This window comes from Miscanthus floridulus, chromosome 19 (genome assembly GCF_019320115.1).
Source record: "Miscanthus floridulus cultivar M001 chromosome 19, ASM1932011v1, whole genome shotgun sequence".
Lineage (NCBI taxonomy): Eukaryota > Viridiplantae > Streptophyta > Magnoliopsida > Poales > Poaceae > Miscanthus > Miscanthus floridulus.
The window spans coordinates 67,659,571-67,687,002 of NC_089598.1; the positions used below are offsets into that span (position 1 = coordinate 67,659,571).

At 44.5% G+C, this 27,432-nt stretch overlaps 1 protein-coding gene and 1 pseudogene across 1 annotated transcript; both read right to left on the reverse strand.

The window, feature by feature from the left end:
- Positions 1–17,876: 17,876 nt before the first annotated feature.
- LOC136526141 (RING-H2 finger protein ATL39-like) lies at positions 17,877–18,720 on the reverse strand (annotated as a pseudogene).
- A 6,539-nt stretch (positions 18,721–25,259) lies between these two features.
- LOC136526143 (RING-H2 finger protein ATL39-like) lies at positions 25,260–25,772 on the reverse strand. The gene has a single exon (XM_066518904.1). It carries the CDS (start codon positions 25,770–25,772, stop codon positions 25,260–25,262), a length of 513 nt encoding a protein of 170 aa, XP_066375001.1.
- Positions 25,773–27,432: the final 1,660 nt, after the last annotated feature.

Consider the following 27,432-nt stretch of genomic DNA (forward strand, 5'->3'; position numbering starts at 1 on the left):
TGTGGAGGCGATGGGGCCGGTGTAGGAGTTGGCGATCGCCGTGGGGATGAAGTCGTCTCGCCCCCCGCGACGCTGTGATGAGATGGGGAATGAATGATTAGGCTAGGCTGGGGAGAGACCCTGCTATAAAAACAATTTGTGTGTCAATTATTTTTGAAGCCAATAGAAAATTAATGGAAAATAATATTTCATTCACTTTCATTCGTACCTAGGGTGAGGTAGGGGAAGCGGTGGCGCCCCAGGAATGATGATGAAGCGTTTGCGCCATTGAATAAATGTCTTCTCTGTTTCTCCTAGTGTCTTCTCCCCATCACCGCCTTCAATGTCAAGAGGAACATTGCTGTAACCTTTGAGCACTCTATCGACCGAGACGCTAGCATATCCAGGTTGAATAACTGACCCATGGATTCTTGGTGTCTTCGTTCGGTCTATTGGAGATACAACCCCGACAGCCACCATGATTGATGCATTACCATCTGGAATGTGCAGCTCACATTTTGTTAGAGGCTCGGTAATGTCATCAACAGGGAAGCGCAACCCAGCGTCGTCTTGAATAACTGGCAGCTCCGTAGAAGCATAACTGCTTTTCATCTGACCAACGGGGCTAATGGTGACTCCCGGCGTTGATTGCGATTGCATTTGACTCATTGCTAGCTGCACTTGCCTCTTGATCTCCTCCTGCATTCTTGCCTCAAGAGATTTTTCTCGTTCACGTGATTCAAGCAATGCTTGTCGTGACTCATCAACAAATTGCTCCAATGCACGAATTCGTTCTGCCTCCTCATCCTTCTTTCTCTGGTGGCTTCTGTAGGTATCCTTATCTGCTGGGAATGCGTGTAGCCACGGAACCGCCCCATAGCCTCTTGTTCGACCACCGTGTTCGGGATTCTCTAGGGCATATGTCAATTCATCCTTCTCTCTGTTGGGCTTGAAAACACCACTATCAGCTTCTTCCCTAGCACGAGCTAGTCTCTGTGTTGCTCTCTCAATTTTTTGGCCGAAAATTAGCTTGCCAGTGTCTGGGTCTAGGCTTCCCCCATGAGCGTAGAACCAATTCTTCGCGCGTTGAGGCCAGTTCTTTTCTATTGTTTCAGGTATGATTCCCTTGGCAGTAATCTCTGCTTCTAGGTTCTGCCACTTGGGAATAGCACTCCTATAACCACCTGATCCCATGCGATGATGGTATTGCTTCTGTCGGGCATTCTGCCGATTCCTCATCACACGTTCCTCACTGTCTTGAGATGTCTTGTATTCTACGAAGGCATCCCAATGGGACTCCAACTTGACAAACGCCTTAGCATTGAAATTCGGCGTAGCATTCTTCAAGATAAACTTTTTATACAATGTCTTCTTCCAACTCTGGAACAATGTTGCCATCTTCTTCATTGTCCAATCCCTCACTAGCTCCTTCAAAGCATCATCTGCTTGTAATGTGAAATGCTGAGTGATATTTCTCCAAGCTAGGTTCTTATCACGATCAGATACAAAACTAACATTAGGAGCGGATATCTTCTGCTTCCATTCACGAGCACTAACTGGGATCCTATCCCTTACAATGAACCCACATTGATTGACATATGTCTGAGCATGTGGTCCCAATGGTTTGCCGGTGTCGGTGTCGAATTCTGATATTATGAAACGGCCCTCTAATGGCTTTTTTGGCCCTCGGACTTTCCTACTTTTGTCGGTGGTTGATGTAGATCCAGAGACCGGCTACATGAGTAGAAACACAACGATTAACAACAAATATACGTACGCATGCATCTATAAGAGATGATAGATAATCGAATATACCTCGCCAGTATTTTCTTGCGCGACAATTTGTTGATCTTCAACCACCGGCATATTCAGGATATCCTCATAATCAGCAAAGTACTGACTCGTGTCATCTACATCCACATTGGTGCCGGCGTTGATAATATCCGCCATTATGTCATCACTCAAGTTATCATCCGGAGCAGCCATTTGTATCTTCAAGATAACACATAGATAGAATTATTATGGTACATAACATAAGTACATGTGATAACACATATAGAATTACTAAATCCAATTAAATATAATAACACATAATATTTCATAAGGATAAACAATAATAAGGTATAGGCTTTGGAATCGAATCAAAAACACTTTCGATCCAAAAACATGGAAATAAGTACATGTATATATATACACATAGAATGATACAATATATTTTCTCTCTCTCTCAACACATAGAAATAAGTGCATATGTCTATATCTCTAGATATGCATGTGATAACACATAGAATGTCTCTCTAGATACATTTTTCTCTCTCTCTCAACACATGAAAATAAGTACATGTATATATACATATAGAAATAATTAATTAAGTACCATATGTATACATATAGAATCTCTCTCTAGATATATATATATAGAGAGATAGAATATATAATTACTAAATCCAATTAAATAAATCTAACATGAAATTAGATAAACTAGTAATAGATAATACATTTTAATCTAACATATATCAAAAACTATAATAAAAAACTATCTAAAAAAAACTATCTAAATAAGTACTAATTAAAATTTAATACATTTTAATCTAACATATATCAAATACTATAATAAAAAACTATCTAAAAAAACTATCTAAATAAAGTACTAATTAAATTTTAATACATTTAAATCTAACATATATCAAAAACTACTAATTAAATCTAACATTTTAATCTAATATTGGCCGGCCGAGAGCAAGCTAGCTCTAGCAGGCTGGGGATCGAGGCGGATGGCGCGGGCCGGCAGGGCGTGCTGGCCGGCCACGCGCGGGGCCGAGCTGAGCACCTCGCGCGAGGACAACGTACGGCGGAGACGGCGGGGCTCGACGACGAGGCCGCCGGGCGCGCGGGAAGCGGTCGACGGAGGGGGCTCGGGTGCGGGCAGAGACGGGATGCGGCCGGGCGGATGGCGCGGCCGGGCGGGGGTAGAAGACGACGGCGGCGCGGCAGAGACGAGCTCGACGTACGGCCGGGCGGGGCTGGGGCGACGGAGGCGAGATCGAAGATGGCGGTGGCGGCGGCGATGATCGACGTGTAGATCGAAAGGTAGAAGATGAAACCGTTCGATATATATAGGCCGGGACCCTTTAGTCCCGGCTAGTAACACCAACCGGGACTAAAAACCCTTTAGTCCCGGCTGGTATTACCAGCCGGGACTAAAGGCCCAACCCTTTAGTCCCGGCTCGCCTTACAAGCCGGGACTAAAGGGTTTTTAGTCCCGGTTGGTGTTACTAGCCGGGACTAAAAGTATTTTGGGCGGGCACCGAAATTGCCGCTCACCCTTTAGTCCCGGTTCTTGGTCTGGGCCGGGACTGAAGGCCTGAAAATTTTGGCAACCCGCCAGCGTAATTGGAAAGACCTGGGATTTTGATTTTGTTTAATACTAGGTTAATCAATTAATTCCATAGCAACTTCAATACTTTGCAATATTTATTTAAAAAAATTCTATTGATTAACTAATTATTTATTGTAAATAGGAAAATTTTGTAACCTATAGTTTTTAATTTCTTTTATGAATATAGAATATAAATGTTACTAATATTTCTTCAAGACTCCCATAAACCTCTCGAAGGGGAACATGTTATGTAAGAACACAGGTCCAAGAATACTAATCTCCTTCACCAAATGAACTAGGATGTGTGTCATGATATTAAAGAAGGATGGAGGGAACACCAACTCAAAGCTGACAAGACATTGAACTACATCGTTCTGTAGAGTAGCTAGTTCCACTGGATTGATTGCCTTCTGAGAAATTGCATTGAGAAATGCACATAGCTTCACGGTGGCTAGACGTACATGTGGAGGTAGAATTCCTCTTAAAGCAACTGGAAGCAATTGCGTCATAAGCACGTGGTAGTCGTGGGACTTTAAGTTTAGGAATTTTTTATCTGGCACATTTATTATACCCTTTATATTGGAGGAGAATCCCGATGGGACCTTGATGCTGCTTAGACATTCGAACATGCTGTCCCTCTCTTCTTTGCTAAGCGTGTAGCTAGCAGGACTTAAGTAATGACGTCCATCACCTGTCTTCTCTGGATGAAGGTTATCTCGTTCTTTCATGCACTGCAAGTCCTGGCGTGCTTCAAGTGAATCCTTTGGCTTCCCGTACACACCCATGAATCCTAACAGGTTCACACAAAGATTCTTTGTCAGGTGCATCACGTCGATTGCGTTGCGGACCTCTAGGACTTGCCAATAGGGTAGCTCCCAAAAGATGGACTTCTTCTTCCACATGGGTGCATGTCCATTAGCATCTTTGGGAACAGATTCACTGCCTTGTCCCTTTCCAAATACTACTTTCACATCCTTGACCATTGCGAGTACATCTTCCCCGGTTCGGTTATGAGGCTTCTTCCGGTGGTCTGGCTTACCTTTAAAATGCTTCCCTTTCTTTCTTACTTGGTGGTTCAAAGGAAGGAATCGACGATGGCCAAGGTACACGACCTTTCGACATCTTTTCAAATATATACTGTCAAGGTCATCAAAACAATGTGTGCATGCATTATATCCTTTGTTTGTCTGACCTGAAAGATTACTTAAAGCAGGCCAATCATTGATGGTTACGAACAACATTGCTCGTAGGTCAAAGTGTTCTTGTTTGTACTCATCCCAGACACGTACACCTGGTTTGTTCCATAAAACTAGAAGTTCTTCAACTAATGGCTTCAGATATACATCAATATCGTTGCCAGGTTGCCTCGGACCTTGGATGAGGATCGGCATCATAATGAACTTCCGCTTCATGCATAACCATGGAGGAAGGTTGTAGATACATAGAGTAACTGGCCAAGTGCTATGACTAGTGCTCTGCTGTCCAAAAGGATTCATACCATCTGTACTTAAGGCGAACCTTAAGTTTCTAACCTCATTTGCAAACTCTGAAAATTCTCTATCTATCGCTCTCCACTGGGACCCATCAGCTGGGTGTCTCAGCATATTGTCTACCTTACGGTCTTCTTTATACCACCGCAACAACTTTGCGTGGTCTTTATTTCTGAACAAACGTTTTAAGCGTGGTATTATAGGAGCATACCACATAACCTTGGCAGGGATTTTCTTTCTAGGACGTTGTTCACCCTCGACGTCACCAGGATCATCGCGCCTGATCTTATACCGTGATGCTTTACATACCGGGCATTCATCCAAATTCTCGTATTCATTGCCATGGTAGAGAATACAGTCATTAGGACATGCATGTATCTTCTGGATTTTTAATCCCAAAGGGCAGACAACCTTTTTTGCTTCGTACGTAGTGGTGGGCAATTCATTTGGCTTCGGAAGCATCTTCTTTATGAGGTTTAATAAATTCCCAAATGCCTTATCGGATACACCATTCTTTGCCTTCAACTGTAGCAATTCCAGTGTTGTACCCAGCTTTTTTTTGCCCCTCTTCGGCCGTCGGGTATAGCAACTTCCTATGATCCTCAAGCATGCGCTCCAACTTAACTTTCTCTTTTTCACTTTCCCATTCTTGTTGTGCATCACGAATGGCATCGCCAAGAGCATCACCGAGATCATCTTCTACCGCTACCTCTTCTTCATCTCCCCCCATTGTAGTATCATCAAAGGCACCATACTGAGCAATAATGTCATCAATGTCTAAATCTTCTCCTTCACCTTCTTCCATCATGACCCCGCTTTCTCCATGCTTAGTCCAACATATATAGTTTGACATGAAACCTGACTTAAGCAAATGTGAATGAAGACTCATTGAGCTTGAATATTCCTTTAAATTCTTACATAGGGCACATGGACAGCATATGAAACCATCCCGCTTATTTGCCTCGGCCACACCTAAGAAATAGTGCAAGCCCTCTATAAAGTCTTGGGAGCGGCGATCGGCATTGTACATCCAATGGCGTGACATAATCTGTATTACACGACAAATTATGAAAACCTTGAACATAATTAAGTATTTTATTACACAACATAAATGACACACACACGGTTGATTAATTAACTAAGCCTGGCTACAACGTAAGCAATCCCAACTATCACTAAACAAACTAAAACTACAATGCACTTCAGTAACATAATTATTTTGTGATCGTACGCAACTAAAACAGACAAATCATTCTTCTGTTGAATATCAATAAGCTTCTCCTGCTGGCTCACTGCCTCATCAGCAGCATCCGCTACCTCAAGCGCACCCAAATTCTGCACGTATGTAGCATAATCTTCCTCCCAGTACCAACCATCGCATCCATTGCCCTCCCACTGAAATTAAAGCCAAAAAATATTTAGTCAAAAATATTCAAGAAAAGCAGGTCAATTAGCCATAATTATAAAATGCGTAAGAAACTCACATCGCGATCCGGGCACTTGTAGAAAACACGACCCTTGTTGGGTCCCTGTCTCTTGACTCGGTACTCCATCACAATCTTCTGCTTACACTTGCCGCAGATAATGAGAGGGAGTTCTGGCCTCAGTCGTTTCGCAACCGAACGAGAGGCCGAGGATCCAGTAACAGTTGTCATCTACTTTCTATACTTATTTTTGCAAACTAGTGTAAATTTCATATTTTCAAATATCCATCAAATTATAGCTCAAAAATATGTTTCAATAAATAACCATCCGTACTAGTTGACCTTGCTTACGTGATCATCTCGGCGAGCATTTCTCCACCGGACGGCACCGTACTTGGCCAAGGAAGAGCTCCGATTCTACGAGAAAGGGAACACGGTCTTCCACGACCGTTGCCGCTCTCCCTCGTAGAATCAAAGCTCCTCCTTGACGTCCGTTACCGCTCGGCAGAGAACATGCTCGCCGAGATGAACACGGTCCGCAAGTTCAACTAGTACGGATTTTCTACAATTTTCTAACAATTTTCTAAGTTTTTCATTTCATGGAAAAATTAATTCTAAGATCACGTAAGCCACCGGGGACGAGAATGGCGCGTGCTCCAGCGAGGACGAGCGAGGCGTGATTTTGATGAACTAATTTAACTTTTGTTTATCCAAACATATATGCAAATCATCATGTGATTTTGAGCTAAAAATGACATATAAAATCATAATAAAGTCCAACATATAAAGTTACACATGCATCTACATCGCAAAATGAGATAAGCTACTGATAAAACATAAGAGGATTAAGTTTGTTACCTCCAAAATCGAAAAGCAACACCAATGGAGGGGGGGAGTGCAAGAACAACAGCAAGCTGAAGAACAGAGGCAGTGAGTTTGAATAATGGAATGGCTCGGGCTCGGGGAGGAAGAATTGAGCAGAATTATAGGCCGGGATAATTAGTCCCGGTTAGGGGTCCAAACCGGGACTAAAGATTAATCTTTATTCCCGGGGCATAACCCAAACCGGGACTAAAAGCTTTAGTCCCGGCTGGTATTACCAACCGGGACTAAAGGTAAATCTTTAGTCCCGGTTGGTAATACCAGCCGGGACTAAAGATCCCTGTCCCGCGGACGACCGTTGGGCAGGGACCTTTAGTCCCGGTTGGTATTACCAACCGGGACTAAAGGGTCCTTTAGTCCCGGGGGCAAAAAATGCCGAGGCTAATGCTAAATTGGGACATCGTTCTAAAGTCTGTTCTCTAGTAGTGCACCTTCCTGTACACTAAAAAGCTTTCTATTTTCTATATTATGCATCTCTATTAAAGTGCTATAATGCTTGTGCTGTAAAGCTGTGTTATCATGGAACGTGTAATAATCATTGTTTCCTCAGTTGCTAATAAATAAACTTCGAGTTTTCCTTGTAAATGTGACCATTGGCTATGACAATAATCATAAATAAGAAGCTATTCCATTTGATATTTTCTTGTAGAAACCAGTGCTCAAAAATTCCATACTGATAGTTGGTTGAAGTGTTAGTCTTGTACTTGTTCCTTGTCAATATTAGGATTATACATAATCTTCTACATGGTTAGTTTAAGTGTTAGTTGCATCAGAGAAATGATATTATCTCGGAGTCATTGCTAGTAGGAAATTTAGGCTCGTGTAGTGCCAGCAGAAACCTCAACAACATAATGTGCAGTACTTCTAATGGTATGATGTTCTATTGCAGGTTTTGTCCGATGAGGATGAAGAACCCTACTGATGCCGGTATTCAAAGATGGGTAGTGGAAGATAGGCTAAACCTTTGTATACATAGCATTCATGAAATACAGCGTCAGCTAGATTGCTAGATTGTTTACAGGACATCAGTGGCGTGAAGATTCAGTATCTGTTATAGATTATATTATTACCCTTTTTAGACAAAGTTGATGGTTTGTGACAGTTTAGATATGATATATCTAACTATTGGTGCCATGTTTGAACTTAATAAATTATATACATGGATTGATTGTGTTATAGTTTTGATGCCATTTGAATCTAGTCATGTGTTGTGCATTGTGTAATCTATTAAATGAAGCTGCTATGCAAATGACCCAAATTAAATTTGAGATTGTTGAGATCTCAATTTTCCAATCGATGTATTTATATTTTCCTGTACAAATGGCCCAAATAAATTTGAGATTGTTCAGATTTATATTTTCCTGTCGGTAGATTTATATTTTTCTGTCGGTTACTTGCGACAGGGATGGAATTTTGGGTCTTACGGGCGCGATTTTTTCTGTGGAGGTTGTACCGACAGGAAATAAAATTGAACCGACAGAAAATGAGTATACTGACAGGGAAATTTTTTCACCAACAGAAATATTCTATATCCCTATCGCTGTAGTCCTGTTGATATTTTTCTATCGGTACACCGACAGAAAAATTAATTTACCTATTTCTCTGTCGGTATTTCATATTTTTCTGTCAGTTTTTCCCTGACAGGAAAATTTTGCTTTCTAGTAGTAACATAACGAAATTCAGAAGATTTAGCTTTGTCTGCACAAGTTCGAAAAAGATAACTAAAACTCACTGTAATCTAGATGTCATGAATTTAATAAGAAATCATGTAAAAACTTATGGGAGAAGAAAAAATTATGGATTACGTGACGTACCAAACCAAAGAGTACGAGGCAGTGCATCTCTAATCTGCTAGACAGCTACTCAATCTTGCGACAAGAACGGTGACTGTATGAGGCTGCTGCAATAATAATCAATTTACCACAATTCATGAACGAATTAACTAACCGGCAAGGATTGAAATAGTAGAAATTAGGGAGTACTCTTTGATTGGAAAGTTCATCAGAGGAAGGGCAGCATCGTCTACAAGATCTAATCAGATGAGGGCAACAGAACTGATCTTGCGTGGGACACCAAGGCTTGAGGAGATCGGAATACCTGGTTATTAGCAGATATGAATCCCCGTCCTAATTGCCACGGCCGTATTTCTCCGGGTCAATGCCCCTATGTACGCTCGCCGTATTTCTCTGAGCAAAGATGCAAACTTAGCAAATGGATCATAAGTTACTACAATGTTAACCCCTTGCAAACACTTGTATACAAACCAACACTCGATCTCTTGCATTGAATAAGTTGGTAATTTGGATATTTACCCATATTACATAAGTCATTATGGGGCTTATAGCTTTCACCTTGTCATGAGAAGTTGAAAGACAGAACAACCTGACAAAGAGCTCATTCTCCCACCTTGGTTTGATCAAACCTTCCGGATGTTTTATGAGTTTTTGAAAGAAGCATGCTTAAGTTTCTCATATGGCACTCTCATGTCTCTCAGTGGTGTATGAAAACTCACCAAGGCCATGAAAACTTTAGCCTTCACATCCTCTCTTCTATGGCATATGTGGAGTTCATATGTAGAAACTGAATGTAAGGAATACTTGTATTGCATATGTTGCTAAGTCAAACACTTGGATAGATATGGAGCAACAAGTCATACACTTCTGAGCAAGCACTGCCACAACCACCCCGGCCTAGGCTCTGGCCAGGCTCCACCGCCTCTGACCGATGCTAGGAATACACCTTGGAATCTGTCTGGCATGTCCTATCTTCTCTATTCCTTCGAGGTTGTGTCGGTCACTTCCGGCGCAGGGTCATGGTCGGTGCGTGATGCGTCATGATGAGGACCTCGTGCGCCTGTAGTATGGATGACTCCGGGCCCGCATGACAGCCTCCCTCCACATGTGGGAGGAATCCTGGCATACGAAGGAAGCCACGAGGAGGCGAACCCAGGGAACGCATAGCGACAGCAGACAACACCTGACGGTAAGCTCCAGGCAGCGACAGAAGAACTCAGGGGACACTTGGGACATTGTCGGCCCCTAGCTACAAGACAAATGAGGGTGTATGCTGCCACCAAAAGGGGAATCAAAGCCTAGGATGAGAAACCCTAGGAAAACACCCGCAACCAAATAACTTGTACCCTCATCGCCCTCAGGTATATAAGGCGGGGAATGGGCTCTTGTGGAAGGGATCGAAACATTCCACGATAGATTAGACCATAGACCATCGAGTTGATCTAAGACACTCAACCTTGGGTCGGCTCCTTTGATCCACCGAAACCCTAGAACAGTAGCATAGCACTCCCCTGCACCTCTTCCTCTCTCTCTCTCTCTCTCTCTCTCTCTCTCTCTCTCTCTCTCTCTCGGCTGTAAGAACTCGATTGAGTATTCTGAATATGAAGAACACTGCTGCTGGACGTAAGGCTTAGACTCCTGAATCAGGATGAACCCCATGTGTTTTGAGTGTTTAAGCCACCAGAGACTCACGGATCGACCCACGTCGAACAACCCGATTACTGCCACAGAATCGAACCCACGACACTACTATTTATACTATTTGCAGATTTGCAAATTCCTATTAAAGGAATTTTCTCATGTACATTATGGTGACCAACTAGGGTTCTGTAAGCTTTGACTAGTGAAAAGAGAACTAAAAAATAAGACCACCAATGAAAGTCATCTGTAGATGAAATAGTTCCTTAACATTACAAGCTAAGGCCATGTAAGAGGACATGATGATTAAATAGTTTTCTCGATGGAACTGACATAGTTTCGTTGTTCAGCACCCAGTCATTCGTGCTTTCTTTGGAAGAAGCAAGCCCCACCCTGACAGCACGCCTTTATAGACGAATGATACCATTGATTTCTTGCTCAACCTTTATTTGGCCAATAATATTTATTCAATTATTACTTGGATAGAATGAAAATAGTTCCACCAAATCTATTATCAAAGGTACTATATGTTGTAATCGTTATGTATGGTGTGTACCTTTCTGTGTGTAACCCGTAGATCCGGGTAACATCCCATTCGCCGTGCGCGGTTGCGCTGTGACCTCGCGGACGCCGGTGTCGAGGCAGCTCCGGCTCGGTGTCGAGGTCCAGTGGCCGGTGGTGACCTGCAGGGGACGACGCAGAGGCGGCGGGCTGGTGTAGCACATCCCGACGCTGGCAGCAGCTCTTTAGATCGGTATTAGGGTTTCTGTAGGTGGGTGTGGCGGCTCCAGTGAACCTCGTAGTCCGAGCCCTCACCCCCACCTTCCTTTTATATGTACTGTGCGACAGGGGCCCACCAACCGGATTAGGGTTGGGCTCCCCCGATCAGGGAGCAGAGATAAGGGCCCAATAGGCCGTTGGGCCTATTGGTGGAGATCAACTAACATTCTCCCCCTTGATCTCAATTCATCTTTCACTTTCATATCATTTGCTTTTGTTCATTCCATTACAGATTAGCTCATAGAGCATGTCTCATCGTCACGGTCTGTTGCCGATAGACTTAACAGCTACAACTCACTACTCTGTTCTGAAATAGATACTTATCTTTGGGCCTTCTTTTGTCCAGGAATATTTTAGGCTTTCCCTTAAACCCAAGCTAGCTACATGTTCTCTGAACACCATGTCCTCTGAACATGTTGGGTGGTAAGCCTTTTGTAAGCGGATCCGCGAGCATCCTTTCTGTTCTTATATGCTCAAGACTTATGACTTGATCCCGGACTTTATCTTTCACAACATAATACTCTATGTCAACGTGTTTGGCAGCACCACTTGACTTATGTTGTGAGCATCATGTACTGCCAGATCATAATCGCAGTATTACTTTAGTGGTCTATAGATGTCGTCAACCACCTTCAAACCAGGTATGAACTTCTTTAGTTAGTTCACCTGCCCGTTGCCTCATAACACGCTACAAACCGTCATACATTGTGGACGATGTAGTGACAGTTTGCTTTGAGCTTTTCCATGAAATAGCTCCCCTTTGCGAGATGATAGAAAATCCACGTCTGGATATGTATTCACTCTCGCATAATCAGAATCTGAATATCCCACCATGTGGAGTGAATCAGATCTTCTATATGTCATCATGAGGCCTTTCGTTCCTTGCAAATAATGCAAAACTTTCTTTACTAATTTCAGTGTTCTATTCCAGAATTGCTCTGGAATCTGCCAAGTAAAACCCGGTAACAAATGCTAAGTCAGGGCGCGTACATACTTGAGCACGTTGCAAGCTTCCGACAGCTGAAGCATATGGAACCACTTTCACTTTATTGATTGAGCTCATATTGGTTCCTGGGGCATTGAAAATCCCCATATCTGTCGCCCTTGACTATAGGAGCAGGTGAGGGACTACATTTGTGCATACTGAATTTCTTTAAGATCTTTTCCATGTATGCCTTTTGTGACAGTCCTTATACCCTTTTTTTCTATCTCGGTGAATCTCAATTCCTAGAACGAACGAGGCTTCATCAAGATCTTTCATATCAAGTTTTGAGGACAAAACTTCTTTATCTCCTATAGTAGACTGACATCACTACTAGCAAGTAAGATATCATCCACATACAGGACAAGGAAGATAAACTTCCCATTCTTAAACTTTGCATAGACACAATTGTCCTCTACATTCTCTTTTAAAACCCAAAATTTTTTTATTGACTGATCAAACTTCAAGTACCACTATCTTGAAGCTTGCTTTAATCCATAAATGGATTTCTTTAGGCGACATCCCATTTGTTCTTTTCCTTCTATGACAAAACCTTTCGGTTGTGCCATGTAAACATTTTTCTCTAAGTCGCTGTTGAGAAATGCCGACTTTACATCCATATGATGTAATTCTTAATCATAATGTGCCACTAATGCCATTATGATTCTGAAGGAAACTTTACATGAGACTGGAGAAAATATCTCATTGTAATGAATCCCTTCTCTTTGCATATAGCCTTTTGCCACAAGTCGCGCTTTATATTTCTCTATATTCCTTTGAGAGCCAAGTTTTGTTCTGTAGACCCATTTACAGCCTACTGTTTTGACTCCTTTAGGAATTATTTCCAAATCCCAAACTTTATTGACATTCATTGTTTTCATTTCATCTTCCATGGCCTCAAGCCACTTTGATGAATGATCACTTCTCATGGCTTCTTCAAATGAGGTGGGATCATCCTCTATTTGAAATTCTTCAGTGTTGTACACTTCATAATCAGCAGGAATAACTGATTTTCTAACTCTTTGAGACCTTTTAGGGGCCTCCACTTTTGGCACATCTTCTGTTTGAGGCTGTTGTTGCTCCCCCTCATGTGTGGCAATAGGTTCTATAGAATCCTGAAGAACAGGTTCCTCATTTTCATTCATTGTTGCCACAGGTGAAATAACAACAGGTGCTGGCACCATAGTATCTAGCACTGTCGGTGTAGCTATAACAGGTAGTGAGAAAATTGGCTCATGAATCATTGGAGTGGGCGCTTACACCCGCTTCACTTCAAGATCAATTTCTCGAGCTACCATGCTCCCCCTCATCAATTCGTCCTCTAGGAAGACAGCATGTCTCGTTTCCACAAACTTTGTATATCTCTCTGGACAGTAGAAACGAAAACCTTTTGACTTTTCTGTGTAGCCAAATAAATGACAACTTACTGTTTTGGGATATAACTTCCCAATGTTTGGGTTAAACACTTTAGCCTCAGCAGGGCTCCCCCCACACACGCAAGTGGTTAAGTGAGGGTATTCTTTCAGTCCACAACTCATACAGTGTTTTGAGCACCGACTTTCTTGATACTCTATTAAGAATATGAATGGAGGTTTTAACGCCTCCATCCACAGGCTCAACTATAAGGTGGAGTAAATTATTATACTGCCCACCATATCCATCAGGGTACGATTGATTCTTTTAGCTACTTTATTCTGCTGAGGTTCGCCCGGTATTGAATACTGGGCTACTATACCATTCTTTTAGGGTATGCCGACCGTAGTACTCCACCACAGTCAGACCTGACTGTCTTTAATCTTTAATATCTTAAATTTATCCAATACATCTTTTCTTTCTTTGATTGGATAAATATAGTCATAATGGGAGTAATCATCTGTGAATGGATCATAACCATCCACACTCTTTACAGGAAACTGACCATAGATGTCTGTGTGAATAATCTATAAAATTCCTGCGCTTCATTTAGCATCTTTCTTTATATACTTTTCTTTTATGCATTCTCTGCATTGTTCTTAATCTGAGAGCTCTAATGGAGGAAGAACATCATTCTTAACTTGTCTTTCTATTCTCCCCCTCGAAATATGGCCTGAACGATAGTGCCATAATTTCGACAACGCATCGTGAGCTTTCTTATGCCACCATTTCCAGAGTTACACTCTGTCACCAGCTGCTATATCAGCTGAGTAGCATATGTCTTTGAAGTGTCAGTGAACTGACTCTTTATTCTATCGAGGTACTCAGTGACCGTGTCACATTCTAGGATTAAGCCCACAATTGCGGGTTCAATCATGTTCTTTATCACAGCCAAACATTTCTTGCTGGCAGTGACCCACTTTCTATGCTCAAAAGCCATAGGATATCTTTTGGGATTCAAAATCCCTTTCTTTAGTTGCCCAAGTGGCATCTTTTGTCTCCCTCACCGGTGCCACAAACTCAGTGGAATACGGTGAGGTGACTACCCAGTCCACCTTAGACAAGATGAGAAAACCAGGTTAAAACTTTTCTTAACATAAAATAACATCATTTGCATGCCTTGATTCCAACGTTGGTCAAAATCAAAACATACAATTATTCTTATACACTAATTCTACATCACCGTTGGGCAGAAATAGAATTAATGCGTAAATCTTTAACTTTCACAACTATTCTTACACACTAATTCTACATCACCGTTGGGCAGAAGTAGAATTAATGCATAAATCATTAAAATTATCAACTTTTCTTATACACTAATTCTACATCACCGTTGGGCAGAAGTAGAATCAATGCATAAATCATTAAAATTACGATATTGTTATTAACAACGTTGGTCAGAAAATAACAACATCATAATCATATCAAAACTCTTTTCTCCAATTAAATACCGCATTGGTTCAAAATAACTGGAGAATCAACAATTTCTTTAGCAGCGGAATAACTTTCTTTTTCTCCAATTAAATACCACGTTGGTACAAATTAACTGGAGAATAAACAATTTCTCTTTAGCAGCGGAAAAAGAATTCAATTTCTTGAATTTTACCCTCAGGGAAATTCACTTTTCCATTTTCTTTAAGCCATTAATAATCAATTTCCAGGAAATAAAGATTTACTGAAAAATACTTTTATTTCACCAGTTAAATATCATGTCAGTACAAAATCACTGGAGAATATACTTTTCTTTAGCAGCGAAAAAACTTTCACTCAATTTCTTGAATTCTACCCACAGGTAAAAAATACTTTTTCTATTTTTCTTTTGAGCCAATTTATTCATTTTCCAGGAAATAAATGTTTGCTGGAAAAAGGAAAAACAAAAATTGAATCATTTCAATTCTATTCACTCGGCCCAGCCTTAAAGCGGCCCGGCCCACTCCAGCACGCGCACAGTCGCCGCGCTGGCCCCGCGCCCAGGCCGCAACTTGGGCCTGGGCCAGGAAAGTAGCTCGGCGCTCGCGCCCGCCTGGGCTGAGTTTGGCCCAGTCGCGCTCCGCCGTCGGATCACATCCGACGGTCGCCCGGCTGTATCGCTCGAATAGAAAAGCCGACGCCGCGCGCCCCGGGCAAAACCCTAGAGCATTTCTTCGCCGCTCTCTCTCTCTTCATTCTCTTTCTGTCGCCGCTTTCTTCTCAGCTGTCCTCACACCGCAGCGAGGCAAGCGCAACCGAGAGCAAGCGAAGGCGTCCATGGCACCGCCGTCGGCCCCCCTCGCCGGCGTGCGCGCTCCCTAGCGGGTGAGCGCGCCGCCGTCGAGCGGCCCTGGCCGCGGTGACCCCTTGGCCGAGCCAGCGAGCAGCGAGCCCGGCTCGGTCTTCTTCTCCCGCGCCGGCGAAAAGGTTTTCCCGACGCCCGGCGAGGTGTTTCCGTTTCCCTTTCCCTTTCTCCTTTCCCATCCCCTTCTTTCAATTCTATTTGGCTTGCATTCTTCTCTTTTCCGAAGTTCATCTGAATGAATCTAGGGTTAGGGTTCGCATCCCGACCCTGTTCTTTTCCCCTTCCCCTTTTGGATTTGAATCTTTTCTTTGATTTCTTTTCTTTTCGGATTAGGGTTAATCCGAAACTGTTCTTTTTCCCTTGTTCGGTTGAACCAATTGCTTTTCTTTGCTTTAGTTCATCCGAAACTGTTCTTTTTCCCTTTGGAGCTCATCCGAATCGAATCGGGATCCAGGGTTAGGGTTCGGTTGAACCCGAATACCCGATCCGTGTTTACCTTTTGTGTGATTCGAGATCTAGATGCTAGGGTTCCTTTTCTTTCTTCTCGGATTGAACCGATTAGTGATGGGATTCTTTCTAGGGTTAGGTCCTAGAGTTCGGCCAAAACTAAACCCATCCTTCTTCATTCCTTAGATCCGAACTTGATCTGTTCGGTCCTTTACTTTTGCCGTGCGCCGTCGAACGGTGCGGCTCCTTTCCCCCACGCGCGGTGGCGGTGATAACCGGTACACCATGAGCCGGTCTCTCTTTCTTTTACTTTTACCCGATTAGGGTTAGGGTTACACACTTAGTAACCTGTCTCTGATGCCATTGTTGTAATCGTTATGTATGGTGTGTACCTTTCTGTGTGTAACCCGTAGATCCGGGTAACATCCCATTCGCCGTGCGCGGTTGCGCTGTGACCTCGCGGACGCCGGTGTCGAGGCAGCTCCGGCTCGGTGTCGAGGTCCAGTGGCTGGTGGTGACCTGCAGGGGACGACGCAGAGGCGGCGGGCTGGTGTAGCACATCCCGATGCTGGCAGCAGCTCTTTAGATCGGTATTAGGGTTTCTGTAGGTGGGTGTGGCGGCTCCAGTGAACCTCGTAGTCCGAGCCCTCACCCCCACCTTCCTTTTATATGTGCTGTGCGACAGGGGCCCACCAACCGGATTAGGGTTGGGCTCTCCCGATCAGGGAGCAGAGATAAGGGCCCAATAGACCGTTGGGCCTATTGGTGGAGATCAACTAACACTATAAGCGTCTCCTATTTTATGTTGTTTCTCTATTTGTCATAAAAATATTTTATAGAAAAAACGAAAAGTCATATTAAACGAAGGAACAAAGTCAGCAGTACGGTCAGGAAGGGATATCTGTATTGTATTTGTCTTGATTTTATAATAGAAACGTATATGAATATGTATATTGTAAAAAAAGGTAGCAATATGGCATACCGTACCGATAGAGGGGAATGACAACGAAGTGGCTTGGAGTTCAACTCCAAGATGCCATACATATGTTTTATATAAATGAAAAATATTGCATTCTTCTACGTAGTACTATTTCTCACTTAGAAGGAAAAACAAAAACAAAATAGGGGTTCTCTGTGTACTCTTTCCTATGCTTTAATTTTTTAACAAAATAAACGGAACCCTCGCACGGATTATTAGGTGGGGGCGTGGGGCATGTGCAGCTGCAGAAAATTACTAGCAGTTGAAATTTGCAAATAGGTATAGAACACTGAAAAGAAGAGAATAAGAGATGGTCCAACAAAGTCTCGATGTATACACAAATGCATTACAAAGGTGACAAGCTACGATTTAACGTGACCGCCGCCGGAGGCACAAACAGATTATCAGCGTCGAACTACACCGGCAGGGACTCGGGCGGCTCCGTCGACGCTTCCCCCGGCGGGTCGACGTCAGACCGGCAGAGTGGGCACGTTGCGTGCGACGCCAGCCACATGTCGATGCACTCCACGTGGTACAGGTGTTTGCACAGGGGCAGCCGCCGCACCATCTCGCCGGCCTGCACCGTGCCGAGGCACACGGAGCACTGCGCCCCGTCGCCGTTGCCCCAGCGCCTGCACGACTGAGTGTACGCGAACTCAGGAAGCTTGGTGATGTCTACGCCGACATGGTGGCCTTCGGGCCCTGGATTGCTCTCTGCTCCGGCGGCGGTGACTGGAGCTCGTCTGCGGAACAACTGGTGGTAGCAGTAGAAGAAGAGGACGGCGAAGAGCGATGTGCCCGTGAGGCCGACACAGGTGTAGCGGAAGATCAGCGTACCTGTGCTGCTGGTCGCTGGGCGGTTCTCCGATTCTGGGATAGTCGGTGTGGGTTCGAAAGAAGCAGCCATGCTGGCGGCGCTGCAGCTGCGACGAGATGCCGGCACGTACTCCGTCGTCTTTGAGCTGATCCTTATCATGAGAATGGTACGGATGTCGTTGACATCGATTGAGGTGTTGATGGGAGAGGAGAGGATTATAGCTCTACTACCTCTTACTAATTTATCATGGAAATTTAGTACTGGAAGCTTCCTACCGGTGGGTGCATGCATGAGTTGCTAGCATTTACTCAGAAGAAAGTGACACATGTGATAAAATAACGGAGATAGAGTGTCAACTCTTTGTTCGACTGACCAGGAGGAGCTCGTTTGCACATAGCTGTTTAGTTGAATCATTAACATAAGAAATGACAATGCCACACATGTAGTCTTTGTGGGAAAAAGGAAGCAGTTGATCATATCTTCTTTTTGGCTGTTTGCTGACTCATTTTAATTTGATATATTGGAGTTGATTTAGAGAAGTATTTACTTTGGGTAGGCTTCCCTAAATCCATTGTTGACTTTTGGGGATGTTGGCTGCGTAATAAAACCAACGCACCTGGACGTATTAGTTTGTTCGTTTTTCCAGGCACAACTTGGGCTATTTGGCGTGCGTGTAACAAGATGTCCATAGAAAGAAAAATCCAAATGAGCCCAGTTGAAGTCATATATCTTAGATTGTCCTTTCTGTAGAAATGGAATATGCTTCACAAAGGAGCGTGACAGAATGAAAATTGAGGTGGCGGCTAATAAGATCAAGTCATGGATCAATTATGCAACAACTTCAAGCATAGAAGTGCCGTTCTTCTCAGTGATGTTCACTATTACACAGATCTTTTTTATAGCCGGATCGTGACGAAGACATGACACCTGATCCTAGAACTAATAAACACAGCCTTATGCTACCTTGGGCTTGTCCCCGGGACGACATGGGTGGCACGCCGACTGCACCGCCGCTAGTCCCCTCGCTCCCCTCTCCTCCTTCCCACTGCCCAAGCTCGCTGGTGGGTGCCCATGCAGGGGCGATGAAGGCGACGGCGGGACCCACCCCCTTTCCTCCCCTAGGTTTCTCCCCCTCGCTTTTCATCGGCCATTGGTTGCCATGGCTGGCGATGGTAGAGGTTCGCGCCCTTCGAGCTTCGCGATGGCCAGGGCAGATGCGTTTTTGGCTTGCGCGCTTGTGGCCAGGGTAAAGTTTTCCAAACGGGCCAAGCCCGCTGGGCCGACACAAGCACGGTACGAATTGGCCCGGTACGAAAACGGCCCAGCCCGGCAGCTACCGTGCCCGTGCCAAGCACGGCACGGCCCCGTGCCCGTGCCTGGGCCGCGATGCCAGCACGATGGCACGGCATGGGCACGGCCCGCTTCAACGGCCGGCACGGGGGCGGCACGACCTCGAGCCGTTGGATGGAGCCCCCCTGCCTGCTGATCGTTGGATCTAGGGGTCGGGTGGGACGGCTTTATAAGCCAGCCGCCGCTCCTGGCTCCCCACCTTTCCAAACCCTAGCTCATTCCGTCCCCATTCTAGCCGCATGGCCACATCGAGCTCTCCCATCGACTGAAACCCTAGCCGCTCTCCTCTCTTCTTCCCGCCGTCCGGTGGCTGGTTAAGGTGGCGGTTGCTGGCACGGGCACACGGCACGGCCTTCTACACCACTCTTCCTTCTCCCTGACCGTCGATGTAGCTTTCTCGTCGAGATCCACCACCGTTAGTCTTCGTCTCTGTCTCGTCGCTCTCATCGACCTCGCCGGAGTCCGGCATCATTGGGGCTCCGCTCTGATGCGTTGAGGTACCAGGGTGTCGGGTCTCTGCGACGTCGTCGTCGCTGTTGTCTCTGGTGCTCCGCCAAGAGAGGTGAGCCGTAACCCTAGATCTGTTCATTTTTGTTCTTCTTCTTGATTTCTTCATGATCTTCTATTAACCCTAGGTGTTCTTGTTGTTCTTGGTTTTGGTAGGCGTTGGCATTGAGGGACCGGAGGCCAGCGACGACGAGATGTCGGACGAGCAGGAGGACATCGGTCTCTCCATGACCATCAACGACGAGCTGCGCCTCTGTGGGATGACCAGAGACGATAATGACAATGTGCTGGGGATGCCGAGGAGCTCTTCGGGCGTCATGCTGCCGAGGAACTCTACGGTCGTACTGTTGCTGACCCACTTCCCATCGACGACACTGATGCCCCCAACACCGGTGGTGCCGTCTAGGACGACGCCGCTGTTGATGATGGCTCCAGCAGCAGGCCTAACCGCCCTTCTACCTCAGTATGCTGGGAAGATTTCGAGAAGCTCACCAAGAAGGTAAATGGTAAGGTTGTCAGGTATGGCGCTCGGTGTCTTCACGGCCGTAAGGAGTATTCTGCGTACTCTAGATTTGGGACTGGCCACCTTCTCCGTCATCAAGACTCTTGCCCTAAGAAGCGTGAGAAATGTCGCATGGCTCAGTCCCACATTACTTTCAATAAGGACGGTACTATGCGTAATTGGGAGTATTCGGCTGAGGTTGCTCGTGTTCAGCTTGTTCGTTTGCTTGCTAGGTTAGATCTTCCTCTCTGTCTTGGGGAAACTAAGGCCTGGGAAGATTACATAAAAACTGCTCATAACCCTAGGTACACAACTGTTTCTAAGCAAACTACAGCTAGAGATCTTTTTAAGTACTTCAATGAAAAGCGTGATCGTTTGATTGATGATTTGAAGAGTAATGTCATTTCATCTGTTGCTATTACCTCTGATATCTGGTCTAGAAATGCAAAAGAAGATTATTTGAGTGTTGTTGGTCATTACATTAATGATGATTGGCAACTTGAAAAAAGGGTGCTTGGCTTAAGGCAGATGGATGATGACTTCAACATCTTGAACTGGTGGCATCAGCATAAACTAACATATCTAGTTCTTTCTACCCTTGCTAGAGATGTTTTCGGTGTGCCTATTTCTACCATTTCTTCTAAAGCTACTTTTAGTACCACTGGCAGGATCATTGAAGACCGGCGGCGGAGGCTGAACCCTGAAACTGTGGAGGCACTCACATGCATCAAGGACTGGGAAGCTGCAGAGACAAGGCTACAGCATATGGTGGAGGATAAGGAGCTCGAGGAGGCCTTTGAACAATTTTATCTTGATTAGTCATTTATGTAATGGTTCTGTAATCTTAAGACTTGGATGCTTTGGACCTTTGGTTGTGGATGTAGTGAACAATTGAACTTATGGAGCTGGTTGCACTCTTTTTCCCTATCTAGGGTTTCTCACAAGGGTGGGTTTTACCTAGATAGGTTTTTAATGAGGCAGCCATTGCACAACTCCTTTAATTTGGTATTTTGTTATCTCTGTCTTGTGTTTTCTTCTTTGTGATTTCAGATTCATCAGATTTCAAGTTTGTTTTTGAACTGTTCTTTTGATTCTGATCTGTTGAAGTGGTGATGTGGTTTTAGTGCCAAGGCACGACACTAGTCCACTGGGCTGCCGTGCCCTGTAGCACGGCACGACACTATCTGAGGGCTTTAGTGCCGTGCCTGGGCCAGAGTCTGGGCACGGTGGCACTACATGGCACAGCACGACAGTGACACCGTGCCTGATAGTGCCGTGCCTGATAGTGCCGTGCCGTGTAGTGCTAGTGCCGTGTAGTGCCAGTGCCGCCCGTTTGGAAAACTATAGGCTAGGGCCCTCACTCGCAGGCTCGCGTGGCGGCGACCGGGAGCCCACGTGCTCGCCCATGGGGCGGTGGACAGAGCGCTCTAGATGCCCCAGATCTGGCGGTGGTGCAGGGCCTGCGCGTCTAGGCTGCAACAACGGTGGCACCTGAGCCATGGTGGGGTCGCTAGCCGGGCCCGTAGAGCTCGATGGTTGGGGTCTACATCCGTGCTCCAGGTGTGGATCTGGCAGCCCCGGATGGATGTCATCGAAAATGGTGGGTGTTGCAGGGCGTTGCTAGCAGCGGAGGCTGCTTTTGGATGCTCATATCTACACGTGTTGTGGATGGATTTGTGTTCCCCGTAGCATCGTTTGTGTGGAGGATTGTTTAGTTGTGGCTGTGGTCGATGTGCAGCTATCAATGCTGGATCGTTGATGTGCACGTTTGGATTGGATTGGGTGCTAGGCAAAAGCCTTTGTCTTAGTGTTGGGTTAACAATGATGGCGCCTTGGGGAGTTGTAGTCCTTGAAAGTGTCTGTCGATTGACCCCTCCTCTCTCGATGTGGATCCCGGAGGTGAAATCCCTATCCATGTTGGATGGGCAGCAGCGTGCCTATGTCATGTTACTTCCTGAAGGCGTTATCTTTACACTTCGATGAGTGATTCCCACTTTGTTAGCTTCGTTTTCACATCAAAGTTTCTAAAGGAGATGAGGATGCGAAGGATTGCCACTGCACAAGATCAAATTTTAAGGTCGAACATCCAGAGTTTCTTAGTAAACCAGGTTGCGAAGGATGGTTAGTTTTATGGTCTTAGACTATATTGTTTAGGTGAAATGTTGGTCTTCATGTGGTTTCTACAGTACTATTGAGTGTTCCGTAGTTGTTTGTAAGTCGGTAACCCCAACAGTTTGGAGTTGTTGAGTTTGAACCTTTTCTAATATTTGCTTTCAAGGAAACCAGAATAAATCTCTTTGGAAAAAAACCATAAGAAATAATATTATTGTTTTCTGTTTGAACAACCAATACCTTACATGGTCTCATACACATATCATTTTGTTGTCCCCATCAACCCCCCCCCCCCCCCCCCCCCCCCCCCCCCCCCCCCCCCCCGCCACACACACCACAACACATCATACACACCCCTTCCTCCCTTGCAATCTCTAATATTCTTTGGTAATTCTTTTATGTAGCTAATTATTATTGGAAAAAATATAGTCCAGCTTTAGTGTACATGAGAGATATCAGAACAAATTTATTACATATTACACCACACTAGGCCGTGGCAACTACAAACCCATGATGACTGTATATTGTTGTGGGAGAGGTATGTCAGAGACTTCTTTTTGGTTTTTGGGTTTTGTGTTAATCGATGTACCCCATCACCCCCCTTCTCGTCCACCAACCACACACACATCCGCTTTCCTCCCTTATAAGATCTAATATTCTTTGGTAATTATTTAATGTAGCTAATTATTATTGGAAAAATACAGTCTAGCTTTATTCTACATGAGAGACATCGGAACAAGTTTATTACACAGTACAACACACTAGGTCATGGCGACTACACACCAATAATGACTGTATATTGTAGTGGTAGAGATATGTCAAAGTTTTTTTTTTGGTTTTTTTTGTTTTCTGTTAATCGATCTACCACCTCTATAAATGGTCTATCAACAGAGAACATTTGGCATAGATGGCCAGTCTGCCCATTTCTGTAAACAAAACAGCCCACTCCGAAAAATGTTGTATGACCTCTTATTAAGGTGCTATTTGGTTGGGCTTTTTTTTACTCGAAACGGTTCACGGCAGTATTCATTAACGTTATCTTCATTTTGGTTAAGCTGCGTTGTAATCGGTTTATGGAGTCACCTGACCCCATGATATACAGTGCACCCACCCGCAACCTACCGCAAACGCATTAGGTCGCTGGCAGCTTATCTCAGGTGAACCAAGAAATCGAACATAATTCATTACTTTTTTTAGGCAGCGTTATTCAATCCAACTTATGTTTGTGTTGACACTACACTAACCAAACATGAGATTACACCTTGTTGATGTTGAAGATGACCCCAAGCCAATACACCAGCAGGGCCTTGGACGTCCAAAGAGGTTGTAGATCCACCTGCAACATAGCAAGAACGCAACGTAATCTACCAAACCGATCTAGAGACCAATAACACCAATGTAGAGCCCGTTCTTGGCTGAAAACGCTCCTGAACTTCTTCCGGGAAGACTCGTCGGGGAGGAGCACATGGAGGATCTCCAAGGACCAACAAGACGTGCCGAACAGCAGGAAGGGTTGAATGAGGGGTATTAGGGCAAAGGTAGTTGATAGGTTGTGTTTTTGATGATTGGATAGATGGAAACTCAATCGGCCGTGATTCTCTCATATATATAGAGAGAGTGGTCTTATCCTAGTAGGAAACATCTCCAAGACGCGTTCTCCAAGTTTCACATGTCGAAAACATACCCAAAACCGATTTTAGCAAGTCTCCTACTCGGTTTCCAGCAGGAGCTGGCTTAGCCAACATGGGGAGTCGGCTAGGCCGACTTTTTCAGGTTGGGTCAGCCCTGCGGGCTGGTTCTAAGGGCCAGTCGGCTCTGCCGACTAGGGCACTCGGCTAAGCCGACTAGGAGGGGGCAAGCCGGCTCAGCCGACTGCTCAGTCGGCTTAGCCTGGCTTGGCTCGCCGGCGGCTCGCTGTCTTCTCTGCGTGTTTCATTCGTTACTTTGTCGCACCGTTTGACCTCTAACATGTCCATGATGTTCATAACTTGTTCATGGTGCCCTAAACCACCTTGAGACATTTTTGAGTGTCAACACACCCTAACACAGATAAGAGAGGCTACTCTCTCGCTAGATAAAAGCATGTCGTGCCATTCCCGCCCATGCCTGATCGCACGACCAGTCGACCACACAAACACATTCATCCATGGTCCATCCGTGACGACGCAACATCCTGCTGGTGAACATTTGGAGTCGCTATGATAGATGCGGTAGCCACAATTTTCTGCCTAACTTCTGGAGCTGTATATCGTTTGGCACGTGTTTCTCTCTCATAAGCTTGGCAGTCACCGATGTCACGATATACACGAATTACGATGGAAAGGATTCAAGTAAAAAAAATCATCATCTGTAATACGGAGTACTATTTAAGATTTAATAAATCATAAATCAACATGTTTTCCGCTGCATGCATGCATCCCTAATTCCCTATTACATGGTGTAGTAAGAGTATATACCTGTACCAAACTACAGATGCCAAACAGGAAAGAGCGGATTATTGGTGTTGTTGGTCACTGGTCAGGAGGATCCAAGCTCTCACCACCTAGTACGATCGAATAAGCTGCGATGGACCGGCACACCGGGCACGTCTGGTGCGCGGCGAGCCAGCGGTCGATGCACCCAACGTGGTACACATGCAAGCAGTCCGGCAACTGCCGTACCATCTCCCCTTCCTTCACCGCGACGAGGCACACCGCGCACTCCAGTGCGCTGCCACCATGCTCGCCCTCCTGGGGAGTGTAAGAGAAGGCCGGCAGGGTCGTCTCTACTCCAGGGAGGGAACAGATCGCCGCCGCCGCATCGGTGCCGCCCGAGGGCGTGGTGCCGGGCACCCTGTGCCCAGATTCGGAACCAGGACGGTCCCTTCTCCGGCGACAGTAGCACAACATGAACGCTGTCGTTGCTGTGACCAAGAGGATGGCGGAGGAGATGAATAACAGGGAAACGGCCAACGAAATGGCCAGTGTGCGAGGCGGTGAGCTCGGCGGCGGCGGTGGCGGCTGTGAGCTCGGGGGCTGCGACATGACAAGGTATGCTGAAGAAGTTAGGACAGCTGCACACCATTACACTTCAGCCTGATTTTGTGCTCAAGGCAGCACGAATTTTCTTCTATGTGCAGATAAATCTTACAAAATCGTGTTATCAAGTAAGGTCAGAAGTGAGATCAACCGTGTTGATTCAACACGCTATGTATTGGTCATGTCTAACCTAATGCATGACCGCAGTGCTAATAATATACCATTTTTTGGTAGACTATGAGCTGATCTTAGTTTTGTTTATTTTGTCTTGTCCCTTTCGAATGAGATTTCTAATCTCATCCAAAGGAGGCAAGGGGCGGACTGGCCGAGAGGCTAAGCATTAGAAGAAGCTGGAATTTGAAGTTGTGTGGAAGTTGCTAATCAGGTGGCTTGGCGCGCAAGAATGTCTATAATCATGTTGTTCTTAATTTTCTTCAGGGTTGTCAGGTACTTAAACCATTTCTCATTTATTACTGCTAGTACTAGTAGAGACCATTCAGCAAACCACCCCTATTGGTGCAATCATGGAAACCCTTCCAAAACCCTGCTCGGAGGTTTTCAAAAATTATGAAACGATGCATATCTATAGTTCATCCATAGATGTACGTTGTAGCAAAAGTTTAGAAACAAAATCAATCTAGAAAAACTGATATGGAAATGACAAATTTCATTTGTATTTGCACTAGAAGACAAATTCTCAGGAATTTGCCTTCTAGTGCAGTTGCACCTGAATTTTGTCATTTTGTTTGGATTTTCACACAATAAGTTTGCCTCTCAACTTTTGCTACAACGTACATCTATGGATGAACTATGGATATGCATCGTTTCATAATTTTTAGAAACCTCTAAGTAGGGTTTTTGAAAGGGTTTTCACGATTGCACCAAGAGGGTAGTTTGCAGCAAATATTTTCCCGACCATTCAAGCAACGCGTTAACCATGGCATCCCACGTCTCCTACTCTCCATCTCTTCAGAAAGAATAATTAGCCTCTGCAAGCAGGGTCGATGATACCAACCGTTTCATATACCGTCAGACAAAGAGTTGGTCACGTCGTCGTATATGCATGCCTAACATATACCCTCCCATATAGGAGTCAATATATCCAAAGACAAAAGTCACTTGTGACTAAATCACACAAATATATATTCTCCCCCATTCATTTTACATGATTTTAAAACTAATATTTGGGACCATAAATAAATTCAAATGAAAAATGATCCAAACTAAAAAGTTGTAGATATCATCGAGTACTATAACTTTGTTTTTGGTCATTTTACCATCTGAGGTCATTTGAAAATTTTGAATTTCAAAGTGTAAGAAACTAAAACATTTTTTTTCTTGGATACTGATTTCAAATGAAAAAGTTATCAAGTAAAAAGTTGTAGTTCTTTGACATCTACAACTTTTGTTTTTTTCATTTCTCCATCCAAGGGCGTTTTAATTTTTTTCAATATGTGAGAACTACAAGCCAAAGTTTTGTTATTTCTTTATGTGAGAACTACAAACTAAATTTGGGACCATAAATTATTTCAAAATAAATTTATAAGATACAATGTTTATTTCTTTTCAAGGTCTATAACTTTGGTTTTGGTCATTTCTCCATCTGATGCCATTTGAAAAATAAAAAATAAAATTTAAAATGTGAGAACTGCAAATGAAATTTGCA

Bases quoted from the DNA above. Each gene is read 5' to 3' on its own strand.
- LOC136526143 (XM_066518904.1), bottom strand. From the start codon at position 25,772: ATGTCGCAGCCCCCGAGCTCACAGCCGCCACCGCCGCCGCCGAGCTCA.